General features: G+C 32.6%; 1 protein-coding gene across 1 annotated transcript; it reads left to right on the plus strand.

Moving 5' to 3' along the window:
- The first annotated feature begins 19,080 nt into the window (after positions 1-19,080).
- LOC109807654 (S-locus lectin protein kinase family protein) lies at positions 19,081-22,056 on the plus strand. Its single transcript, XM_020370229.3, has one exon. It carries the CDS (start codon positions 19,287-19,289, stop codon positions 21,858-21,860), a length of 2,574 nt encoding a protein of 857 aa, XP_020225818.2. The 5' UTR covers positions 19,081-19,286; the 3' UTR covers positions 21,861-22,056.
- The last annotated feature ends 1,482 nt before the right edge of the window (positions 22,057-23,538 follow it).

The raw sequence follows: 23,538 nt of genomic DNA on the forward strand, positions 1-23,538 counted from the left end.
GACCTGCGTCGGGCGCGAAGATTTATGCGCCGGGCGCGAAACCCTAATCTGATCTCCCCAAGCTCGTATTTGAAGCCATTTTCGGGGACTTTTCTCCCCATTCACACATTGAGCGCGTTTTAGGAGCTGTGGAAGGGATTCCCGGAGCTTGGAGTCGTTCGTGTGTGGGTCTTTCCTTCGGTTCTTCATTTCTCCTTTCATCTCTATTTTGTATTTGCCTTCATTGTTTTGAGTGGTTTCACCCATTTTTTGTGGGGTTAGATGTAACCAACGAATTCTAGTGTAATCCTTACATTTTCAATTATATATATATATATATATGTTGTTCATTCATTGTTGTGTTGTTTCTATTCTTAATGCTTGCTTTGGATTGATTCTCCTTTGCATGATATGGGTTCCATTGGATGTTGGAAAATAACCATTGAAACTAGCTCTGAAACAAATGCCTAGTGGGAGATGTATCTAGGAATGGAGCTTAGCCCATTAGTAGTCTTAAACCCTAACCCGTAATGCGGGTGTAGATATTGGGTACTCAAGGGATTGATATTCAATGTCCGCACCTAGGCTCTTGCTCTAAGGGATTAGGTTTGAGTAAACTTATGGGTTGACTAAGCAATGCATGTAACAAGTGATTAAGGATTCATTAGTTTAACGTTTGGTGAAATCTGACCCCACAATCTCACAAAAATCATAATACCATTTCTACCCTTGTCCACTCACAACAAATATTTTTTATAGCTTTCATTCTAGTAGTCATGCTCTTTAATTCACATACATGACAAACTACAATTTGGAATTATTTTTTAGTCATGAATAGTCAATAAATGCTTATTTTACCTTCTAATCCCTGTGGATACGATATTTTTACTACTTGAACGGCTGGTATACTTGCCGTGTTTGAGACCGTTGACAAAACAATAGTAATTTAAAGTGATAACAAAAGTGGTTTTAACGGAAATCTCAACAAGTACTGGTCTCTTAGTTTACTACATAGTTTGGTACTACTCAACCTCATGCTATGACCTCGCCCACCTTTATCAGTGTCAAATAAGGGAAGGATGAATCTCTTAGGGCCTTCATGGACAAGTTTGGGATAGTAGCTTCTAAAATTCCAATTTGGCCAAAGAGGTTTCTCTACACTAGATGCTTATAGATTTAGGCAAGGTCCTTTTCTGAATAGTATGTATAAGAAATTGACCCTTTCTATGGAGGAATTTCATAGAAGGGTTGCGAAGTATATGCAAACAGAGGAGTTTATTGAGTTTTGAGAATGTTCCAACGAGAAACGAGACAAGGAGAAAATTAAATCTCGAGGAGACAATAGAGAGACCAGTCAAAACGTACGAGGGAGCATAAACAACCTCGTTTCTCTTACTACACTCCTTTGAATGAAATTTGTTCATGAATTTTGGATAAAGTATTGAATAGTGATTTAATACATCCAGTCAAGTCGATCTCTACTCCTTAGAAAGTCAATCGTAGTAAACATTGTCGATATCATTGCAATTTTGGTCACACTACTAAGGAGTGTGCAACTTTGAAGGACAAGATAGAATAGTTGATTTAGGCCAAACACTTACTCAAGTTTGCACAAAAATCTAATACTAGATCTCATGATCATGATCATGATCAAGATCAAAGTTATGAACACCATGAGAGGTAGCGTGAAAGAAATGACAGATCAAGGATAAGCCTTGAACAAGCTCCTTAACAAGAATATCATCCTAGTTCTTGTTTACATGGGATAATTAACACCATTGTTAGAGGATTTGTTCGGGGCTCGACCAATTCTACAAGAAAGAGGCAGCTTTAAACTATGAAGGCGGTGAATGTTGTTACTTAATAACTCTCTCAAAAAATGTTGTTAATAACCTTTATCAACAAGGACATCAAGGGTTTGCATCCTTGTCAAAATGATCCTATAATGATCATTGTGAAGATGAAAATTTTTGCAATAATGAAGACCCTAGTAAACCAAGATAGTTCTACTAACATCTTATACATGTTCACCTTTCAATAGTTACAAATTCCTAAATCAAGCATCAAGCCATACAATGATCAACTAGTTAGTTTCTTAGGAGAGAGAGAATTGACACGAGAGATTATGTTTATTTGTTGACTACCTTTGATGATGAGGGGAAGACGAGGAGGAAGATTTGTATAAGTTATATACTAGTCAATGCTAACACCTTCTATAATGTTTTAATAGGGCAATCTCATTCCCTTAACAAATTAGGTGTTATAGTTTCAATGTCACACCTAGCCATGAAGTTTCCTTCTTCAACTAGGAAGATAATGACTATCTATGCCAACTAGAAGACTGAACAAGTAGTTTAGACCTAATGTTGGGAAGATATTATTGACATCTCCTATAATGTTGTGGGTAGTTGTTATAAATATAAGGGTCAAAAGTGTTTATATTTGATGCAAAAAGAGGAATTATAGAATTGCATGCGTCACCAGAGCATGATTAAATCATCATGGACCTATAGAGGAGCAAATTCGAAAGGTTTCAACCCTTAACTAGATGGAAAACCACAAGGTAGCAAATGACACATTTGTGCACAAAATGGCACGCTCGTGCCAATCATTGAGGAAGTCTCACATGCATTGAAGCTATCAAGACAACACCCGACATGGGCGTACAACCCAATTGCACACTTGTGCAAATGTCCATGATTTCTATTATATTTTGAATTTTTGAATTTTTAATTTAATTATATTTTCTTTTATTTTTAGAATTAGTTTTAGGCTTTTAAATAGTAGGTGAGTTGGGAGAGGAGGCATCTTTTGCTCTATTTTCTACCTATAGGCTTGAGGATTTTGAATCTCTATCAACTTTAAGGTTCATTTTTACTTTTATGTTTTCTTTATTTTGGTACTGAAGCTTAACTCTCAAGAACCTTCTTATTTAATCAAATCATTTAGTTGTTTATTTAATTTATTCTCTTGATCTAATTTTTAGTATTTGATATATGTTAAGTGTTGAAAATCGTTTCTATAATTTTAGATATTTAGGGAAGAACTGAAAGGTAAACCTAATTATCGAAACCCTAAAAATCAAATTTTTTATTTTGCTATATTAGTTTTTTTATCCTATCATTATATTTTATATTATTAATTGCAAAAGTTCCCCATTATCTAATTTTGATTAATCAATGATAATTACACAATCAAAATGTGGTCTCTATGAATCCATATTTTTATTACTTGGCCATAATTTGTGCACTTGTGGTTTGCACACTAAACTTCCTTTAAAATATTAACTTGATGAGCATTTAGTGGAGTATATAACTCATACCTTGGGCTTCGTGGTTGGCAAGGCTTTTTGGATTTTGTTTTGTTAATCATCTTCAACTTTTCTTTGTTACTTGATTCGCAATTGGTCATAATTTCTAGCTTTATTCTTGAACTTGACATGCTCTTTCATTTGGATGTAACCAACAACTCTTGCAAAAATTTTGTCCATGCTTATAGGTTGTCTTTGACATAAGATATAAACAAATGGTCATGGCTTAAGTGCCATCAACATTGAATGGAGAGTAGCTTTTGAATTAAGGTTACATATTTTTATGGAGACATCAACAAATTGTTTGACAAACTTTCTCAAATATTCATCACTGCCTTGCCTCATATTGACCAACGTCGTTGAGTTGATCTGTGTGAGGGCGGTTGGTAGCATATTGTGCTCCAAATTGTTGAATTAGGTTGTTAAAAGAATTAATAGATTTGAATGGTAATTGGGTAACTTAAAATTGCTCTTATTAAGGATGTAGGAAATACTCGACACAATAATAATATTATTAATTGTGTATACTAATATCATCATTTTATGCATATAAGACTTGAAGGTCAGTTTCATGTTGGCAACACATAGCATCAAAAGCTTCTTGGTTTTGTTGTCTCATCATATCTATCTGATTTGCCAATTTACATAAGGTTGAACTATCTTCCATGATGGATGTTTTGTGTTCACCTTATTATGATATTTCATAACTTGGTTTTGAATTGAAACCACAAGTGACTGAAGGAGGATATATTTTGGCCTCATGGTGGGAGCTAAAATATTTTTACTAGAATATGATAAATTTGGACACTAAAATTCCTTATCTCTCCAAATAGAGGTTTCACATATGATATTTTATCCAATCTTTACTTCTTCTTAGTTGTTTGCAATGAGGAGAGGAGTACCTACAAAAAAGATCACAATGATCAAATTAGTCTAGATTATCTCAATTATCATATTTTTTAGTATACATATCTTGATTCTTAATAACCGTTCAATTGCTCTTTAAGTTTAAGTAACTACTTTCATATAGTTTTTTTTTATTTTTATATTGTGATGTCTGTCTTTTATTTGTCCTAACCTATTTAGATTTACGTGATTTTGATCATGCTAACTTAGTGAAATTGGACTGCTCCATTTTCTAAAGTTGTATTAATTGAACTTATTCATCCGACTTAGTACAATAGATTGGTTTCGCTCATGGTTATCCTTGTAGTGATATTATTAACAATATCATATGGTGTTTGGTTCAATTGCATTTATTATAGTCCAATTGGTTTATTGTAAATTGAATCAGTACATCAAATTAGCTGCGATTATAATTGGTCCAACTACTAGTATAATTTGGTTTAGACTGTACAGGAATTTCCCGGCTGTTAAGCTGTTGATCCAAATTAATTGGGCTTTCCAATAGAATAAGTTGGGCTTCATGAAATTGGATTTGGTTCATGATATATACACCTCCTTTTTTCTATAAGTACATTTCCTTTTAAAAAAAATAATTAAAATTTTAAAATATTTTTAATTTTTTGTTTTAAAATTTTTAATTTTACATTTACAATATTTAATTTAGTATATTTTTTCACATATCTTTCCTCCTTTTTTCAATTTTTATATACACCCCCTTATTTTTCCTTCACCCCACCTATTTTGGTAGCATGTAAAAATTGAAAGAGAAAAAAAAAGTGTATGAATAAGAAGAAGAAAGTAACAAATTGAAAGTTAAAAGTATAAAATTAAAATTCTTTTAAAAATATAATATTTTATAAAAAAAAAATTTAAAAGAAGGAGGTGTACTTATAAAAAAAAAAAGGAAGTGTATATATTATAAGCCATTGGATTTATACTTACTTGTTATGTGGTTATGTGTATTGTTCGAAATGTCCAAGATTTAAATGTTTTTGTTTTGGTTGTTCTTTGGTTTTTTTAATTAATCAATTAAAGTTGTAATTTTCATTTTTTATTTCCTGAAAATTTAATTGACATAAAAATAAATAAAAACCTTAATTAAAATTCAAAAAATACGATAGATATATAACATCTTTTTATTTTAATGTTCCAAATTTTATTTATTTAAAGACAAAATAAATTTAAAATTATAATAAGTATTTTACAATCTCCTAAAAATATTAGAAAAAGGAAACTATCTTATACAAAAAAAATATGAATTATATTCCCCCGTTCTTGTATTAATGATTAAATGTATTGTAATAATTTCAAGTCTTCTTCAGTGTTTTCTTTCACCCGGGTACCCAACCCTTTCGTTAAAAAAAAAAAAAAAACCTTGTAAATATCAAGGTAAGGTCCATTTACTCTCTTTATTTCATGTTTTAAATATTTCCTGCAAAGAAAATAGTTAAAAACATTTATCTAAAAGCAAAAAATAAAGTAAAATTTTATAATTAAAATTAAAAACAGTAAAACCAAACATTTAAATTATCAAACGAGTCAAAACTTCTTACTGTTCTCGGGAGAGTGTGCCATGGATAAGAGATTGAATATTGTAGCACTAGATGAATGATAAATTAGCATGAAATATTAAACGAACGATCGAGAATGTACGACCATACGATGTTGCATCCCAAATTTAGAATAATACATATAAACTGCGTGTAGCTTCCTGACAGCAGACACCAACCAGCATGTTGCGCTTGCCTGAGCTGTGCCTGAGCTGTGTGAAAATTAAGGTAACAAATGAACGTATTGAATAATTCTTTTTAATGATAATGAATTAGATAAAAATAATTTATTAATTTATTAAAAAAAAATTACATAATAAATTAATTTATCTATTAATAATTTTTTTTATAGATGAATATCTATCTATTCATAAAAATAATATTTTAAAAATTAAATAATTTTAAAATTTTAAAATATTTTATTTCTCTCATTTTTTTATAAGTTATTATATTTTTATATAACTTTTTAAAATTCACGAAAAAATTTAATATCAAAATATTTTTCTAAAATCTCATTTCAATAAACATTTTATATGTCATCCGATAGATTATAAAAAAGTAGTAAATGAATCTCTAATCATCCACAAAAATAAATAAATGGATTGAATATGATCCATTATTTATTTTTATTGTAATGGATAGATTGAATGAATTTATTTGTGGATGAATCACATATATGATAAATAAATAGATTCATCTGTTATCCCATAAACAATTAAAACGAAACATAATGTAATCATATACACTGTTAATCTTTTATGCCTTTTTAGCCGTTTTACTTGCGCAGATAATCAAGTTTGTGTATTATAGTGAAATGTTTGTGAATTTTATTTACTATGCCAACAGAAAATTCAAAAATCAACAACGAAATGCCACAATAACAGAAACTTGAAAACGTCAGATGCAGTGCAATTCTTCAATCAAGCCTGGAACCTGAGAACCATAGAAGAAAAGAATTGAGAACTATCAGTGCAAGATAATTAATCAGAGACGACAGAGAGGGAAGAACCAAATCAGAGGGAAGCCAGATACCATTTTTTCCTATCCCATTCAACATATAATCCTTCCATTTATTGTTGTGCTTCCTTTCACAAGTGTTGCGCCGTGTCTCCACTATTTGAGAATCTTTTGCCACGTGTCCTGGTGCTCCAACTAACTCTCCCGCCAACTGTTTTGTCCTTATGCACGTTACATTACCTTCTTCATCAACAACAACCTTGTCCTCAAGGTTGAAATGAGGGTAAGAACTTTGAATATCACACAAATTCTCCCAAGTAGCATCTGAAGAATCTGTCACATCCCATTGAACTAATATTTGAGGAATTAAACCATCATTTTGTTGTATCATACGAGCATCCAGCACTGCTAGATTAATTCTCTTTACTTGGGCTTTACCTAGATGACTACCTTTCTCATATATTTGGTAGTATAGGAGTTTATATTGTTTGGTCTTGTATTATGGGCCTTAGTATATGACTTTTTGGGTTTTAAGCTTATTGGGCCTAGTTTTGGGCTTCATGGGCCTTTGGAATTTTGTTTACTTATGAGCTTAGTGAACCCAATGGGTTTGATGAGCCTAAGGTTCTCTTTACTTGAACTTTACATAGATGACCACCTTTCTCATATATTTGGTAGTATAGGAGTTTATATTGTTTGGTCTTGTATTATGGGTCTTAGTATAAGACTTTTTGGGTTTTAAGCTTATTGGGCCTAGTTTTGGGCTTTCATGGACCTTTTGGCTTTTGATTGCTTCTGAGCTTAGTGAGCCCAATGGGTTTGGTGGGCCTAAGGTTCTCTTTACTTGGGCTTTACATAGATGACCACCTTTCTCATATATTTGGTAGTATAGGAGTTTATATTGTTTGGTCTTGTATTATGGGTCTTAGTATAAGACTTTTTGGGTTTTAAGCTTATTGGGCCTAGTTTTGGGCTTCATGGGCCTTTAGGCTTTTGATTGCTTCAAAGCTTAGTGAGCCTAATGGGTTTGGTGGGCCTAAGATTCTCTTTACTTGGGCTTTACATGGATGGCCATCTTTCTCATATATTTGGTAGTATAGGAATTTATATTGTTTGGTCTTGTATTATGGGTCTTAATATAAGGCTTTTTGGGTTTTAAGTTTATTGGGCCTAGTTTTGGGTTTCATGGGCCTTTCGACTTTTGTTTGCTTCTGAGCTCAGCGAGCCCAATGGGTTTGGTGGGCCTAGGGTTCTCTTTACTTAATGTCATTGAGCCAAAAAGTCTCTTATTCTCTCGTGTCTGGTATGACAAAACTCACGCCCGACCCTAATTAGGCAGAGGGCCTTTGTCTAACTTATGTTTAATGCCGCATACATTAGCACCCAATGCATATCCAAACAGAAAATGAGTATCTCTCCTCACACTAGGTGACATTTAATCAACGCCTAATGTTTGTGGCATTGACAACAAAACCACGAAAGCCTATGCACCTTAAAAGCAATTAAACTAATGTAAATCAAATTTAAAAATATTTGGTAACATCATTTTTTTAAGACAAAAATGTCGAGATATATAACTAAAACTAACAAATTTTTGCAATGATTTAAATGAGAGAAAATTATATTTATAATAGAAAATTTTGTTTAGTGTTATTTTCTAATTAGAATTAGAAATTTATGCATATAATTAATGTAAACCCCTAATTCTAATAGAAAAACATTATAACTATACTTAAATTTTAAATATAATTTAGTAAAATGAAAAGAAAAATATTATTTTGCTCAAAAAAAAGTCATAGGACAAATATATCGTTAGAACGACCCGTTCCGAATTCAGAACGGGCCGTTCTAGTTTAAGTAGTCATGTGTTATTTTTGGATCTGAAACGGGCCGTTCTGATTTCGGAACGGGCCGTTCTGATCCATTCTGCATGCATTTTTTTTCATCTGGAACGGCCCGTTTTGATCTTTTATTCATGTGTTATTGTTTCATCTGGAACGGCCCGTTCTGAACGGCCCGTTCTTGTTTCAGAACGGCCCGTTCCGAAAGTGATTAGCAGCTGGTCAGTGCATCGTAATGCGTGTTTCTTTTTTGGGTAATTTAAAAAAAATTCAGTAAAAAATTTGGAAATTTGGATCCAGTGTGATAAGGTGTATGATGATCTATTAGTTTAGATGTATCTAAGAGTCCAAACTCATGGTGCACCCATGGACCACTTGTGAAAGTGGTCTTTCAGAGAATTCACCGTAAAATGAATTATTTAATTAAATAAGTTGAGATAAACTTACTTTAAGGGTAAATGGATCATCTATCTCTTTTTCTCTTTCTCTCTCTCTATATATATATATATATATATGTATATATATATATAGGGAGCGTATCAAGTGAGAATGAATTTATTATGAGAGATGAGAGAGTTAAAATATAACCCTTAGATTAATCAAGTGAGAGAAAATTTGGGATTTAATCAAGTGAGAGAAAATTAATTTAAGGATTATATTTTTACCCTCTCATCTCTCATAATAAATTTCCTCTTGCTTGATATGCTCCCTATATATATATATATATATATATATATATATGAGGAGGGTTCAAACGACACTGGTGTAACTTTTACTAAGTGTTACACCGCTCAATAACTTTATATTAAATGTGAATTTTGAAAATCCAACCGTTAGATTGAAAGTTCATATCTCTTGGATCATATATATCAAATTTTATATTAATCTAAGATGATTTGATACTTCATTCTCATAAAACAAAATTGACGTAATATATAAATTTCAAAATATACTAAAATATGAACATTTTGATTACCTTCAAGTTGTTGTTCAATTTTAACAAAATTTGACATATATGATTTAAGAGATATGAACTTTCAATCTATGAGGAATCCATTTGTTTTATAAATAAACTTATTCCATTCAATAACTTATGTTCTACATCAAATTTTAATGATTTAATTATTAAATTTAAGTTTTTAATAATATGCAAATCTTTAAAAAAATTAAAAATTATTTGATGCTCCATTTGATTAATTTAAATTGATAGATAAAAATATTTTATACATTAAATTAAATCAATGAAATAAAATATTAAATAATTTTTAATTTTTTTTTAAAATTCACACAATTATAACGATTCATATGCAATTTTGCAATCCTCGGCATATTCTTATATTATAATAATTCCACCTATCCTATTTACAATTATAACGATTCATATGCAATTTGACAATGCTGAGCATATTCTTATATTATAATAATTCCACCTATCCTAAATCCAACGCAGACCTATGTCTATACTATTAATATGATTGACCGCATCGCTTAGTTTATTTGAATTAAATCATAGACTCGCGTTCCGTAGGTATCTAAATAAATTAATTATTTCGCTTAACTCCTTTTTTATATATACAATATTTCAGTTATTTTGAACATTTCAACTTTCAAGTTTTTCGGCAGCTGAAAATGTTGCGAGAAAGGTACTATCATATTAAAACACTTTAATTATCATATTAAGTCACAAAACACTATTTATTATTGCATCACATATAATTATTCTTTAATTATTGAAAATTGATAATAATCCACTCTGTAACGCAAAAATTATTGTATGATCTAAAATCAAATCTACATGATTCCGATCGATCTTCACATGACACTACTTAAACTTTTCTATTTATGAAAAGAGGTAATAAAATTTGGCCAGGAATTTGTTTGGTAAATTTATCGGGTACTACTTTTAGGAGAGGAAAATAAAAATGAAAAAATTAAATAATTTTTTTTATAAACTAAAATTTGTTTATACATAAATTATTTTATAAAATCTCTATCATATTAACTTATCTAAAATCTAATTTTTAATTTACGTATAAGCTAATTTTAATTTATAAAAAAAATTATTTTAATTTTCTATAAGTATTTATGAATAAGTTTATCTAAATAAGTTTTCGATGTCACGAGGATACATGTTAATACTTTATACACATGGTGATCTCATATCATACAATAATTACTAGTTTCCTTTTAAACATATAACACATTTTTATTATTAGTTAAAAAATATTAGAATTCACACGAATATGAGCAAGATCTTATTAAATACATAATGGTATTCACATAATTTTGTAATTTCTATTATATTTTAATCCTTAAGAAATAGTGTGTTAAAAATATATTATTAATTATTGGTATTGACTCAGAATCTTCAAATTGATGAATCATCTAATAGTTTGTGAGTGGGACAAATAAAAGCTTTATCTTAGGAGAGGTTGTGTTTGATGGAGTATCTAAGTTGCAACATTTGACTTACATGGATGCAAACCATATAACGTTTGTTTGTTGTAATACCTTAGTAGCTTCTAACTTCAGCCATGTATCATCTATATATATAGGGCACATAAGTTAGTTTCATCACATGGCATGTTGTGTATCCTATATATATATTATTGTAACAATTTTCATATGTTAAAGTGAAATCAAGGCATTTACACTCTTTCATTTTCAGTCTTTTTGAATTGAGTTTTCTCACTATTACTCTTGATTCTCTTTCGTTTTTATGCTAGTGATTTTCTTGACTTTCTTGCTTGTTTCGTGAGTTTAATATTCCTTGAACCTCAACAAGTGATGTCATCCATGGGAAAGGCAAACCAATCCAGAAAGATTAGTGAGGATGGCAACGAAGTTCAACATTGAGAAGTTCTCTGGAAGTAATGACTTCGGATTATGGAAGGTCAAGATGGAGGCAATCTTGATCCAACAAGGGTGCAAAAAAGTGTTAAAGGGGAAGGTGAACATATCACCATATTTGACAACGAAGAAGAAAAGAAAGATGATTGATAGGGCAAGAAGTGTTATATTGTGTTATGCCTTGAGGATATATAAGGCATTGAGGGAAGTCACAAAGGAGAGAACAATTGTTGGCATGTAGGTGAAATTGGAATGACGAAGTCATTGGCTCACAAGTTTTGTTTGAAATAATAACTCTATTCGTTCAAGATGAAGAAATCAAGAATGATTGAGAAGCAACTTGCAAATTTTAAAAAGTTGGTAGATAATCTTGAAAATATTGATGTGAAGCTTGAAGATGAGGATAAAATCATAATCCTCCTTAATTCTTTACCAAAGTCATTTGACTATTCTAAGGCTGTGTTGTTGCATGTGAAGGAACAGGCGATCACCATAGAGGAAGTATTGACCTCGATTCAAACAAAGGAGTTTTAGAAGCTCCAAGATTCAAAAGTGGGTGATGTGGCAACTGGTATGACAATGGTGAAGAGAAAGAGAAAAAAGAAGGAGGGGGAGGAAAAAAAAACAAAGAACAATCAAGAGACAAAACCTGATTGGAAGAAGCAATCATGATGTTTTAAGTGCCAAAAGTTGGACTACATTCAAAGGTAATATCCAGAGAATGGATGGAAAGATTCTTAGAACTTGCAAGAGTTAATTGATGTTGTAGAGGCTTTTGAAGGTTATGAATTTGTTGGAGTTTTGGTGGTGTCTTCTAATGATTCACTTAAGAGTTGGGTTATGGATTCAGGATGTACTTACCATATGTATCCTGTGAAGGACTTCTTTGAGACCCTAGAACTAAAGGAGATTGGAATTGTTCTTCTTGGAGACAATAAGGCTTTCAAGGTGTAGGGCATTTGAATCAAGTTGGGAGATGTTTCTACAGGAGGTGAGGTTTATTCTAGAGCTCAAACAAAATCTTATGTCAATAAGTATGTTTGATATTATGGGTTATTCAACCAAGATGGAGCGTTGGGATGATGAAGGTGTTAAATGGAGCATTTGTGGTTTCTAAGGGAAAGAGGAGTAATGAGATGTATATTTTGGAAGGGTTTACCATCATAGCTCATGCGTCTATAGCTAGTTAATTGATGGTAGACAAGGTTAAGTTATGGCATCTAAGGTTGGGCCACGTAAGTGAGAGAGGCTTGGTTAAGCTTGATAAGCAATAACTATTGATGGGAAATAAGTTGCAGAAGTTAGATTTCTATTATGTCTCATAGAGTGAAATTTGGGATTGGGAAACACATATCCAACAATTCTTTTGAGTATGCTCATGAAGATCTATGGGGTCCATCTTGAACACAGACTCATGGTGGAGGGTTATATTTTTGAAGCATTATCAATTATTTATCATGAAGGGTATGAAACCACATTCCGAGGAACAAGGCTGAAACATTCCAAAAGTTCAAGGAATGATATTCATAGATGGAGAATTAGTGGGGGACCAAGCTGAAGGTATTAAGTACAAATAATGGGTTGGAGTTTGTTTTGGGGGAGTTTAATGACTTTTGCAGGAACCAAGGGATTAAGAGGCATAAGACTATGACAGGAACTCCTCAACAGAATGGACTTGTTGAGAGGATGAACACGACCATTTTGGAGAAGGTAAGATGCATGCTTTTAGAAGTAGGTTTGCCTAAGATCTTTTAGGGAAAAACTGTTAACACAATGTTATACCTTATAAACAAATGTCCTTCATCTACCATGGAGTATAAGACACCAATGGAAGTTTGAAGTGGGAGACCGATAAATTACTCAAATAATAAGCTGGAGGCATGAGCTGAGAAGTGTATCTTCCTTGGATGTGTTGATGGGATCAAGGGTTATAGGATATAAAGATTGGAGTCTAAAATGTCAAAATGTATCATCTACAAAGATGTAACATTTGATGAGATGAGGATGGGTATGCTGGGTGGAAACCTTGAAGAATGGTGGGAGAAGACTCATATTGAGGTGGGGTCATCCACTAGCAGACTCATATAAGATTGTCTGGTGGAGGCAAACGATACATCAAATGATGAAGCTGAACCAACAACTTTGGATTCCATAAGGTTAGATCGTGTTATTGAAGTTAGACGGAAAACACATAGAAGGGGGGGTTGAATATGTGTGTCTGTGAACAAGAGCATTTCAAAAACTTTTTGCAAGAAGACTTTTTTTCGTCCTATAAAATGATGTTGGTGAATATTAGATATGAACTACCCAAGATAGGTTTAACACGTCTGGGAATTTCATCATCTGCTCAAAGAAAACATTTCTGAAGAGAAAAACCGTTCTATTGGGTGATCAGTTAAACACATGTGATTTTCGTCTGAATATAGTTTTAATGGACGATAGGCATTGGACGAAGTTTTCGATATTTAAAACCAACCGAATAAAGTGAGTCTAAATCATTTAAAATTGCAGAGCACGTTTTTATAATAGTTCACTCAAATTGAGATACGTCCAGTCTCCTTCATTTGAATGGTTCCACTAGATATTCAATAAAGTACAAAAGTATTATCAACCACTTTTGACCCGTGGACCACCCAGGTCAGAACCACTCCTGGTCCAATTATTCTCGACCTCTCTAGGCCCTGAGTATTCTAGACAATCCCAGTCATGACCACTCCTAGTCACAAGTATTCTCAACCACTCCTGGTTAGCTAGCTCCACTCACCAGCTCTAGTATTCTTAAATCACTTCTGATTCTCCAAGTATTCTCGACCACTCCTGGCCCGCCAGCTTCACCCACTAGTGCTAGTATATTCTTATCAGTCACTTCTGGCTAGTAGTGAGTATTATGGACTACCTAGGTCAGAATCACTCCTGGTCCAAGTATTCTTGACCACTCTTGACCCGCCAGCTTCACTCACTAGCGCTAATATTCTTTAATCAGCCTCTTCAGGCTTGTAGTGAGTTTTCTTTGACTAGCCTCTCCAGGCTTTACAAGTATTCTTTCCCTAGCCTCTTCAAGCTTTACAGATGATAGACGTATAATCAAGTTTGAGTGTTTGGGTTACTCTCACAGAGAGGATACAAAGGTTTACTACACTCTCTAAGGTTTCACTACCTTAGTCCTACAGAGATTCTGAGTGTGTGGGTTACTCTTTACAAAGAGGATACATAAGGCTACAACACTCACTAAGGCTTCCTACCTAAGATACGCTTGGAACACCTTAGACTACAGAGATGAATACAATGATACATTGTAGATTTGACTATGAAGAATCGATATCTGATTTCTCTGTTTTTCTCTTGGGCTTGATATTACTTTTGGTGCTTAATGCTCAGAGCCTATGGCAATGCCTATGGTCATTCTTTCGTTGCTTCTTGTCAACCTTTTTCGGTTTGAGGTTATTGCATACTTATAGACCTGTAAAATTTGCTCGTTGCGTATGTCCGTTGAAGTTGATATAGTCGTTCATGACTATTTTAATCCTTTCATTTAATGCACTTGATCTTGCATTAAATGTTATTTCCTGTTTATGAACAATGCATATATTGTTCTGAATCGGCAGATTCTAACTTTCACAAAATCCTAGGGATTAGCTGTAGAGACGTTATCTTTATCAGAAAAGTAGGTGTCCTTTTTCTGACACACTCGGGATTTGACGCTTTGTGCTTACTTTCCTTCTTTCTTCTTGTCTTCTCACACTTTCGATGACTTCGTGTGTTCTCCTGTGAGTGTGGATGATATTAAAATTTTCCTTTGAAATTTGATTCCTTAGGTGATTGCGTGACAATTTTTGTCTGCGTCTGGTAGTTTATATGTAGCTCAAGCCTTGACCTTTGTCTGAGCATCTGTCATTAACGCATTGACTTTTCCTTTCGTCTGGTCAACTTGTATATGGTCATACTTTCAAATGACCTTTGACCAACCTTCATCTGAGTCTTTATGTTTCACTTTAGGTTGTGCTTGACGCGCTTTTGTCTTGTTCTTGATTTGGCTTGTTGGATGCTTGTGTTAGCCTTTTGTCTATCGTCTTGTGTCTTCTGATGCATATGCTTGTTCTTCACTTTTCTTGTACTTATGTTCTTCTGAAACACTAACACACTTGTTAGAGATAACCACGTGCATTATATTTGTCACACTCAACCTTTCTGGAAATTGCTTCGTCTGACTTAACAACTATTAGGGACTATCAACTAATGCTTGATAGGAAGAGGAGGATTCCAAAACCTAAAAGAAGGTTTAGACAACTTAACCTTATCTGCTATGTTCTTAGTGTGACTGAACAAATGAAAGGTTTTGGAGAACCTAGAAACTTTAGGGAGGCATAGGAGATTAAGGAGAGGGAGCAATGACTATGTCCTATGAAGGAAGAACTTGACTCATTGGAGAAGAACCACACATGGAGGCTTATGCACTTACCTATGGGGTAGAGGGTGGTGGAATGCAAGTGGGTCTTTAAAAGGAAAGACAAAATTCCAGGGGTAAAGGATGTGAGGTTTAAGGTGAGGCTTGCGGCTAAGGGCTTTACATAGATTGAAAGTGTTGATTATAATGAGATATTCTCACCGGTGGTAAAACGCTCAATCAAGATCTTGTTGTCTAGTGCCAACCAATTTCATTTGTATTTGGAACAATTAGATGTTAAGACAACTTTTCTACATGGAGGTTTGGATAAGACCAACTACATGGAGCAGCTATAAGGGTCTGTAGATGATAATAAGAAAGTGTATCTACTGTAGAAATCACTATATGGTCTAAAGTAGAGTCCAAGGTAGTGGTATAAGAAGTTTGATAACTTTCTGATAAGGATTGGATTTAAGAGGTTTAGTTATGATAGTCACTTCTACAGTGTGTGTTGAGGAAAAGATCATTTGTATTTGCTCCTATATGTAGACGATATCCTATTAACTAGCCAATACAAGACGAAGCAACTTAGAATTCGAGATGAAAAATCTTGATTTTTCCAGACACATTCTTAGGATAAATATGGAGAATGATTAGATGAAAGGTGTTATGTGTTTGTCTCAACAAGGCTAGTTAAAGAAGGTTGTGGAATGGTTTAAGATGCATTAGTCTAAACTTGTGGGTACACCTTTGGGGCATCACACGAAGCTGCCAAAGAGTTAAGCTCCTGATTCTGAGGAAGAAGGAGAAGAATGGATATAATTCCATATGCAAGTGGAGTTGGAAGCATCATGTATGAGATGGTCTGTACAATACTAGACTAGGCTCATGTTGTGAGTGTTGTTAATAGGTTGATGGGGAATGTTTGACAGATTCACTAAGAGGTGCTGAAGTGGATGCTAAGATACTTGAATGAAACTCTGGGTTTAGGACTTCTATATTGGGAGATATCTCAAGGTCAAGCTTCAATTGAAGGATTTGTGGATATTGACTATGCAGGAAATGCTGACACCAAGAAGTCCTTATTTGGGTATGTGTTTACATTGTATGGACCTACTGTGAGTTGGAAGTCAAATCTTTAGTCAATAGTAGCATTATCTACTACAAAATTTGTGTGTATTGCGTTGGTAGAAGGAAAGAAGGAGGGCCTGTGGCTGAAGGGAATGCTAGTGACTTGGGAATTGAGAAGGAGTACATCCCAATCCATTCTGATAGTTAGAGTGTTATTCATCTAGCTAATCATTAGATGTACCATGAGAGGACAAAGCATATTGATGTGAAACTTCATTTCGTAAGATGTGATTGAAACAAGAGTAGTGAGGTTGTGAAGATTGAATAAGATGATAATCCTGTTGATATGTTTACCAAGTCTCTACCAAGATGTAAGTATGAGAGGTGCTTGAACTTGGTGAACTTTATCTGAAGGAGTTGGTGGAGACCGATCAAAAGAAGGATATAGCTTTGAAGACTATGGAGGTATGACAACCTTTATATATAGTCAAGGTAGAGATTGTCGGTATTGACTTAGAATCTTTAGATTAATGAATCGTCAAATGGTTTGTGAGTGAATCAAGTAGAAGCTTTGTTTGAGGAGAGGTTGTGTCTGGAGTGTAATGTTTGACTTACATGGATGTAGACCATATAACGTCTGTCTGTTATAATACCTTATTAGTTTCTAACTTCAATCATGTATTTTCTATATAGGGCACATGAGTTAGTTACATCACATGACATGTTTTGTACCACACACACATGTATATCGTTGTAACAATTTTCATATGTTGAAGTGAGATCAATGCATTTACTCTACTTCATTTTTCTTTCTTTTCGTATTGAGTTCTCTCATTATCATTCTTGATTCTCTCTTGTTCTTGTACTTGTAATTTGCTTGACTTTCTTGTCTTGTGGTTTCATATTCCTTGAATCTCAACATTAACATTTCTCTTAACTATTTTGTAATTCAGCACATGAATATTACCTTATAATAAAAATTATTTTAAGTATGTAATTAAGTGAAAATGTAAAAAACATATTTGTTAAGAAATTTTGAATTTGTAATAAATTGAATCAATTCTTATTTATTAAACAGAGAGTGTTTCTAGGAAGTTTTTCTTCGACGAGAAAGTTTATAGAAATTATTTGAACTTCTTATTTAATTTTTTTATTTATCATAATTATCTATTAATTAAATATTAATATTTTAAAATAAATTTTTAATAAATAAAAATAATTTTATACTACAATATAAATTAATTATCATAAATCTAAAATATAATTTATATATTTAAGAATATCTATTTATACAAATTTTAAATATAATTTATATATTCAAACATAATAATTTTTACATATACATATAATTTATAAATTTTAATTATATAATAAATATGTTTGTGAATTCTACGAATTAGAATACTAGTACTTAAGAATCCTTTAATTCTTACTCATGTTCTTCGGTTAAATTTTTTTATAAACTAAAATTAGTTTATATATAAACTAATTTGTGCATGTTCTTTTAGATTTTTATAAAGAAAGAATTAAATACAAATGAAAATATGCAATATATTAAAAGCTTACAAATTATTTGACATTTTTTATAGAAGAAGACATTATAATTATTATATTCATAAATCTAACTTCTCTTTCATTATACTTTTCTTTTATTTGGTATATGAATATAATAATTATAAAATATCCGCGCATGGAGGCGTAGGCCCCCAATGCTTAGCAGGTCGTCCCTTGACTTTATGATGCAGACAAGTTGTGTGACATGTTTTAGTTTTTTAAGTGTTTTCTCCAATCTCCCATATACGTTTAAAGAAAGAGGAAGTAGTTGTTTTTTTGTGCTATTAAATAAAATAAATATAATATGCATAAAAGGATGAGTTGTGGAAGAATGCATGATGCATGTAACTGCAATTATTTCAGATTAAAATTATATTAACTACTCACGACATGCTGGCCCATATATAAGTTGCTGCATTTTAAAATAAGTCGGCTTTATTTTACTTGAGAACAATAATTTGAGGAGCATGAGAATTGTGGAAAATAGCATACATAACTGCTTTAAAATATGTTAATAGACAAATGGCAATGAGTCAAGAGTCATTAGTTTTGACAGCAAATCACCCAAAACAGAATAAATACATATATAAAAGTTTCAATGTCCCTTAAATTTTTTATCATTGCGTGTCTATCTAGTGTAATCACTAGATAATAAAAATCCCCACCTTCACCTTCGTTATGAATTGGAATTTGGAAACAGTTTGTTAGAAAGAGAGGTGGGGCTGTAAGATTTTCAATAGTCAACGCAAATATGGGTATCAGCATACGAGAAAAGAAAATTGAAAGCACCAAACTAGACCAATTCCACCCTTTCATGTTCTCCCCTCCTCTATTCCAAATCCATTTCTTAATTTTCTCGATTCTGGACTTCATCAAATTACACCATGAAACTTATCATCATAACTTTCTCTTGCATTTTCCTTTTGTCTACTACCATCTCAGCTCGCACTTTTTCAGATTATATCAATCCAGATTTCACTGCCTCATATCTTAAGTTCATTGACAACTTTGGAACCTTCCTGTTGTCTCAAAACAAAACATTCAAGGCTGCAATATTCAACCCTGGTGACCAACAAGCCCGTTTCTATCTTTGTGTCATTCATGCTGCCTCCAACACTATCATTTGGTCTGCAAACCGTGATGGCCCCATCTCAGATTCTGGTAAAATGTTTCTAACTGTCAGAGGGATTACAATTATTGATGAAGATGGGGACAACAAATGGTCAACGCCATCTTTGAAGTCTCAAGTAAATAGGCTTGTGCTGACTGAGATGGGAAATCTTGTCTTACTTGACAAGTCCAATGATTCTCTTTGGGAGAGTTTCCAAAACCCAACTGACACAATTGTAATTGGACAACGTTTGCCTGTTGGAAAATCTTTGTCAAGTGAAGGGTCCAATTCAAACTTGTCAACAACAAATTACAAGCTCACAATAACGTCCTCTGATGCAATACTGCAATGGTATGGACAGACATACTGGAAACTGTCCATGGATATAGAAGTCTATAAGAATTCGTATGATGTGGTTGAATACATGGCCATAAACAACACAGGGTTTTATCTCTTTGGAGTTGGTGGAACCGTTTTTCAACTGAGTTTGCCACTGGCTAGTTTTCGAATTGCCAAGTTGGATACCCATGGCCACTTCACTATCAACAGCTTTTCTGGCACTAACTTGAAGCAGGAGTTTGTGGGGCCAGGTGATGGATGTCAAACTCCTTTAGCTTGTGGAAGAGCAGGTTTATGCACTGAGAACACTGTTTCATCTACACCTGTTTGTTCTTGTCCCCCAAACTTCCATGTAGGCTCAGGTAACTCTGGTGGTTGTGTGCCAAACGATAGATCCTATTCTTTGCCAAATGCTTGTAAATATTCTTCAGTAGTTTCATTTGTAAATATTGGGTATGTTGAGTACTTTGGCAATTTTTATACTGATCAAGTTATGTATAGATGGAACTTAACTGCTTGTCAAAATCTTTGTTCTAGTAACTGTTCCTGCATGGGATTTTTCTATAAAAACACAACTGGTTCTTGTTACATGGTTGAGAATGAGTTGGGATCGATTCAGTCAAGTAATGGAGGTGAAAGAGAAATGTTGGGGTTCATTAAAGCTATTGTTGCATCCACAAGTGATGATAGTAATAACAAGCAGAGTTCTAAAAAAGGGGGTTTTCCTGTGGCAGTTGCTGTGCTATTACCTATTCTTGGATTCATTATTGTGACGGCCATAGTTTTCCTTGTGTGGAGAAAATTAACACTTTCAAGAATGAAAGAAGTGAAACTAGGGAAAAAGTCACCTTCTTCAGGGGACCTTGATGCCTTCTACATTCCTGGCTTACCTGCAAGGTTTGACTATGAAGAGCTTGAGGAGGCCACAGATAACTTCAAGACTCTAATAGGGTCGGGTGGATTTGGAGCAGTGTACAAGGGTGTGCTTCCTGACAAGTCCGTTGTGGCAGTAAAGAAAATAGTGAACATAGGCATTCAAGGGAAAAAAGACTTCTGCACTGAGATTGGTGTTATTGGAAACATCCACCATGTTAACTTGGTCAAACTGAAAGGCTTTTGTGCTCAAGGGAGACACCGTTTGTTGGTGTATGAGTACATGAACCGTGGATCCCTTGACCGAACCCTCTTTGGTGGTGGACCCGTTTTGGAATGGCAAGAGAGGTTTGATGTGGCGCTTGGAACAGCACGTGGACTTGCTTACCTTCACAGTGGCTGTGAGCAAAAGGTTATCCATTGTGACATCAAACCCGAGAACATTCTCTTGCAGGATCAGTTTCAAGCCAAGATATCTGATTTCGGACTCTCGAAACTCCTTAGTTCTGAACAGTCTGGTTTGTTCACAACAATGAGAGGCACACGTGGCTATCTCGCTCCAGAGTGGCTCACCAACTCAGCCATTACTGAAAAAACTGATGTCTATAGCTTTGGAATGGTACTTCTTGAACTTGTAAGTGGAAGGAAGAACTGTTATTTTAGATCGAGAAGCCATAGCATTGATGATAGCAACAGTGGTGGAGGAAATTCCTCAACCTCATCAACACCAGGGTTGGTTTATTTTCCTCTATTTGCATTGGAGATGCATGAGCAAGGGAGTTACCTAGAGTTGGCTGATCCAAGGCTAGAAGGACGTGTTACATGTGAAGATGTGGAGAAACTTGTTCGCATTGCCTTGTGTTGCGTTCATGAAGAACCAGCTCTTAGGCCAAACATGGTAACTGTTGTTGGCATGTTGGAGGGTAGTACTCCATTGCCACACCCCAGGATAGAATCTTTGAACTTCCTGCGGTTTTATGGACGTAGGTTTACCGAGGCTTCCACCATAGCGGAAGAAAATGGGTATGCTTCTATGCTGCATCAACAAGCACGTGATTCTACAAGCATGCCAAGTGATTCACTAACTGGTCGTTTTTCTTACATTTCTTCGCAAAATATCTCGGGTCCAAGATAGGGTTTTCTGTTTTTTATGTTTGTTTGTTTCGGGACGTAGCGTAATGCTAGTGTCAATTATGTGATTCGCAGGTGTTTATGTAGATGATCTATCCCATTCTCTCATTTGTAATTTCATTTCACGATGATCATCGTATTGTCTAAAGGATGAGAAATTAAGTTCATAGGAATATATTTTGGATATTCGCTTTAAAACATTAGCAGATGTTTTGTATACCATTCCAATTTCTCAATTCAAATGTGTAGGTTATTCTTTATATTTAAAAACTAATAATTTTTTTAAGATATCGTTCAAAATAAAAAATATTATATTTATTTTAAGAATTTTCTTCACCTTTTAAAATTAGTATGTTAAGTCTATAATATAAACTTTTCAAATGAGAAAAATTAATTGATGTCACCACTTTAAATGAAAGAGGGAGTCGTAAAACTTGTAAAAGAGGATTTATCAAATTTTATCTACCATAAACCTTAATTCCTTAAGTATTGTAACCGTACAATTTTAATTCTTAAAGTTTTAATTAAATAATTTTAATTTCTCAAGTATTATAATTATGTGATTTTAGTATTTTAAATTTTAATTAAGCAATTTAAATTTTTTTAGTATCACAATTGTACGATTTTAGTTCCTTTCATTAAAAATTTAATAATTTTAAAATTATATATATATATATATATATATATATATATATATATATGTTCTTGTACAAAGTTGTTAACCTTTGGAGTAATTTTTCACCAAAAGTTTTCATCCAATTTGGGAATAATTAAGAAGTTTTCTTTTGCTAAAAATTAGGGTTAAAAACTGAATATTAATAACATTAATTTCATTATAAAATTAATTACAAATATTGATTGATTTATAATATTTATATTATAATTTTTTATTATATAAAGTTATTAACATTTGAAGTGATTTTTCTCTTATTGTCCAAATAGAAAATAATTAAAAATATTTTTGTTGGCTCAAAATTATGGTTAGAAACCAATTATTAATAATTAATTTCATTATAAAATTAATTACAAATAATAGTTGATTTATAATATTTATTTTATATATCTTATTATATAAAGTTGTTAATACTGTTCTTTTAAAAAAATTTCATCCAAATAACAATTGATTAAAAAAAAATTGTTGACTCAAAATAAGGGCTAAAATTTTATTATTAATAAATTTAATTTTATTCTAAAATTAATTATAAATAATAATTGATTTATAACATTTATTTTATATAATAAATTGTTCCCAATAATAAGATGTGGATAATAATGTAGACATGTATAAAGTAAAAATATAAAAATTATGTAAGTCATTATAATTGTTATGTTTTATCACTTGAGATGTATTAAATTGTTATAGTTTTGACATATATATCATAATGATCTTTTGTTTTAATCATTGATTCTATTATTTTAAAAGTTAATACATATACCATTAGTCTAGTGGTTGGGTGGGAGGGATTGGGGTAGTTAGAAACATGAAGAGTTATGTTTAATCTTTATTGTGATCATCTTTGTAATTTTTTTATCTTAAAAAAAAAAGTTAATACATACTTATTTTTATCTTAACCTAATTTTCTTCAATTTTTCTCTTTTTTCTGGTTTGTAAAGTTTGTTTCTAGCTATAAATATAATCCATGAAAATATAGGATTATGGGATTTGCCTTTTTTGCATTTTT

Source organism: Cajanus cajan, chromosome 6, assembly GCF_000230855.2.
Source record: "Cajanus cajan strain Asha chromosome 6, NIPB_CcT2T_4, whole genome shotgun sequence".
NCBI classification, from domain to species: domain Eukaryota; kingdom Viridiplantae; phylum Streptophyta; class Magnoliopsida; order Fabales; family Fabaceae; genus Cajanus; species Cajanus cajan.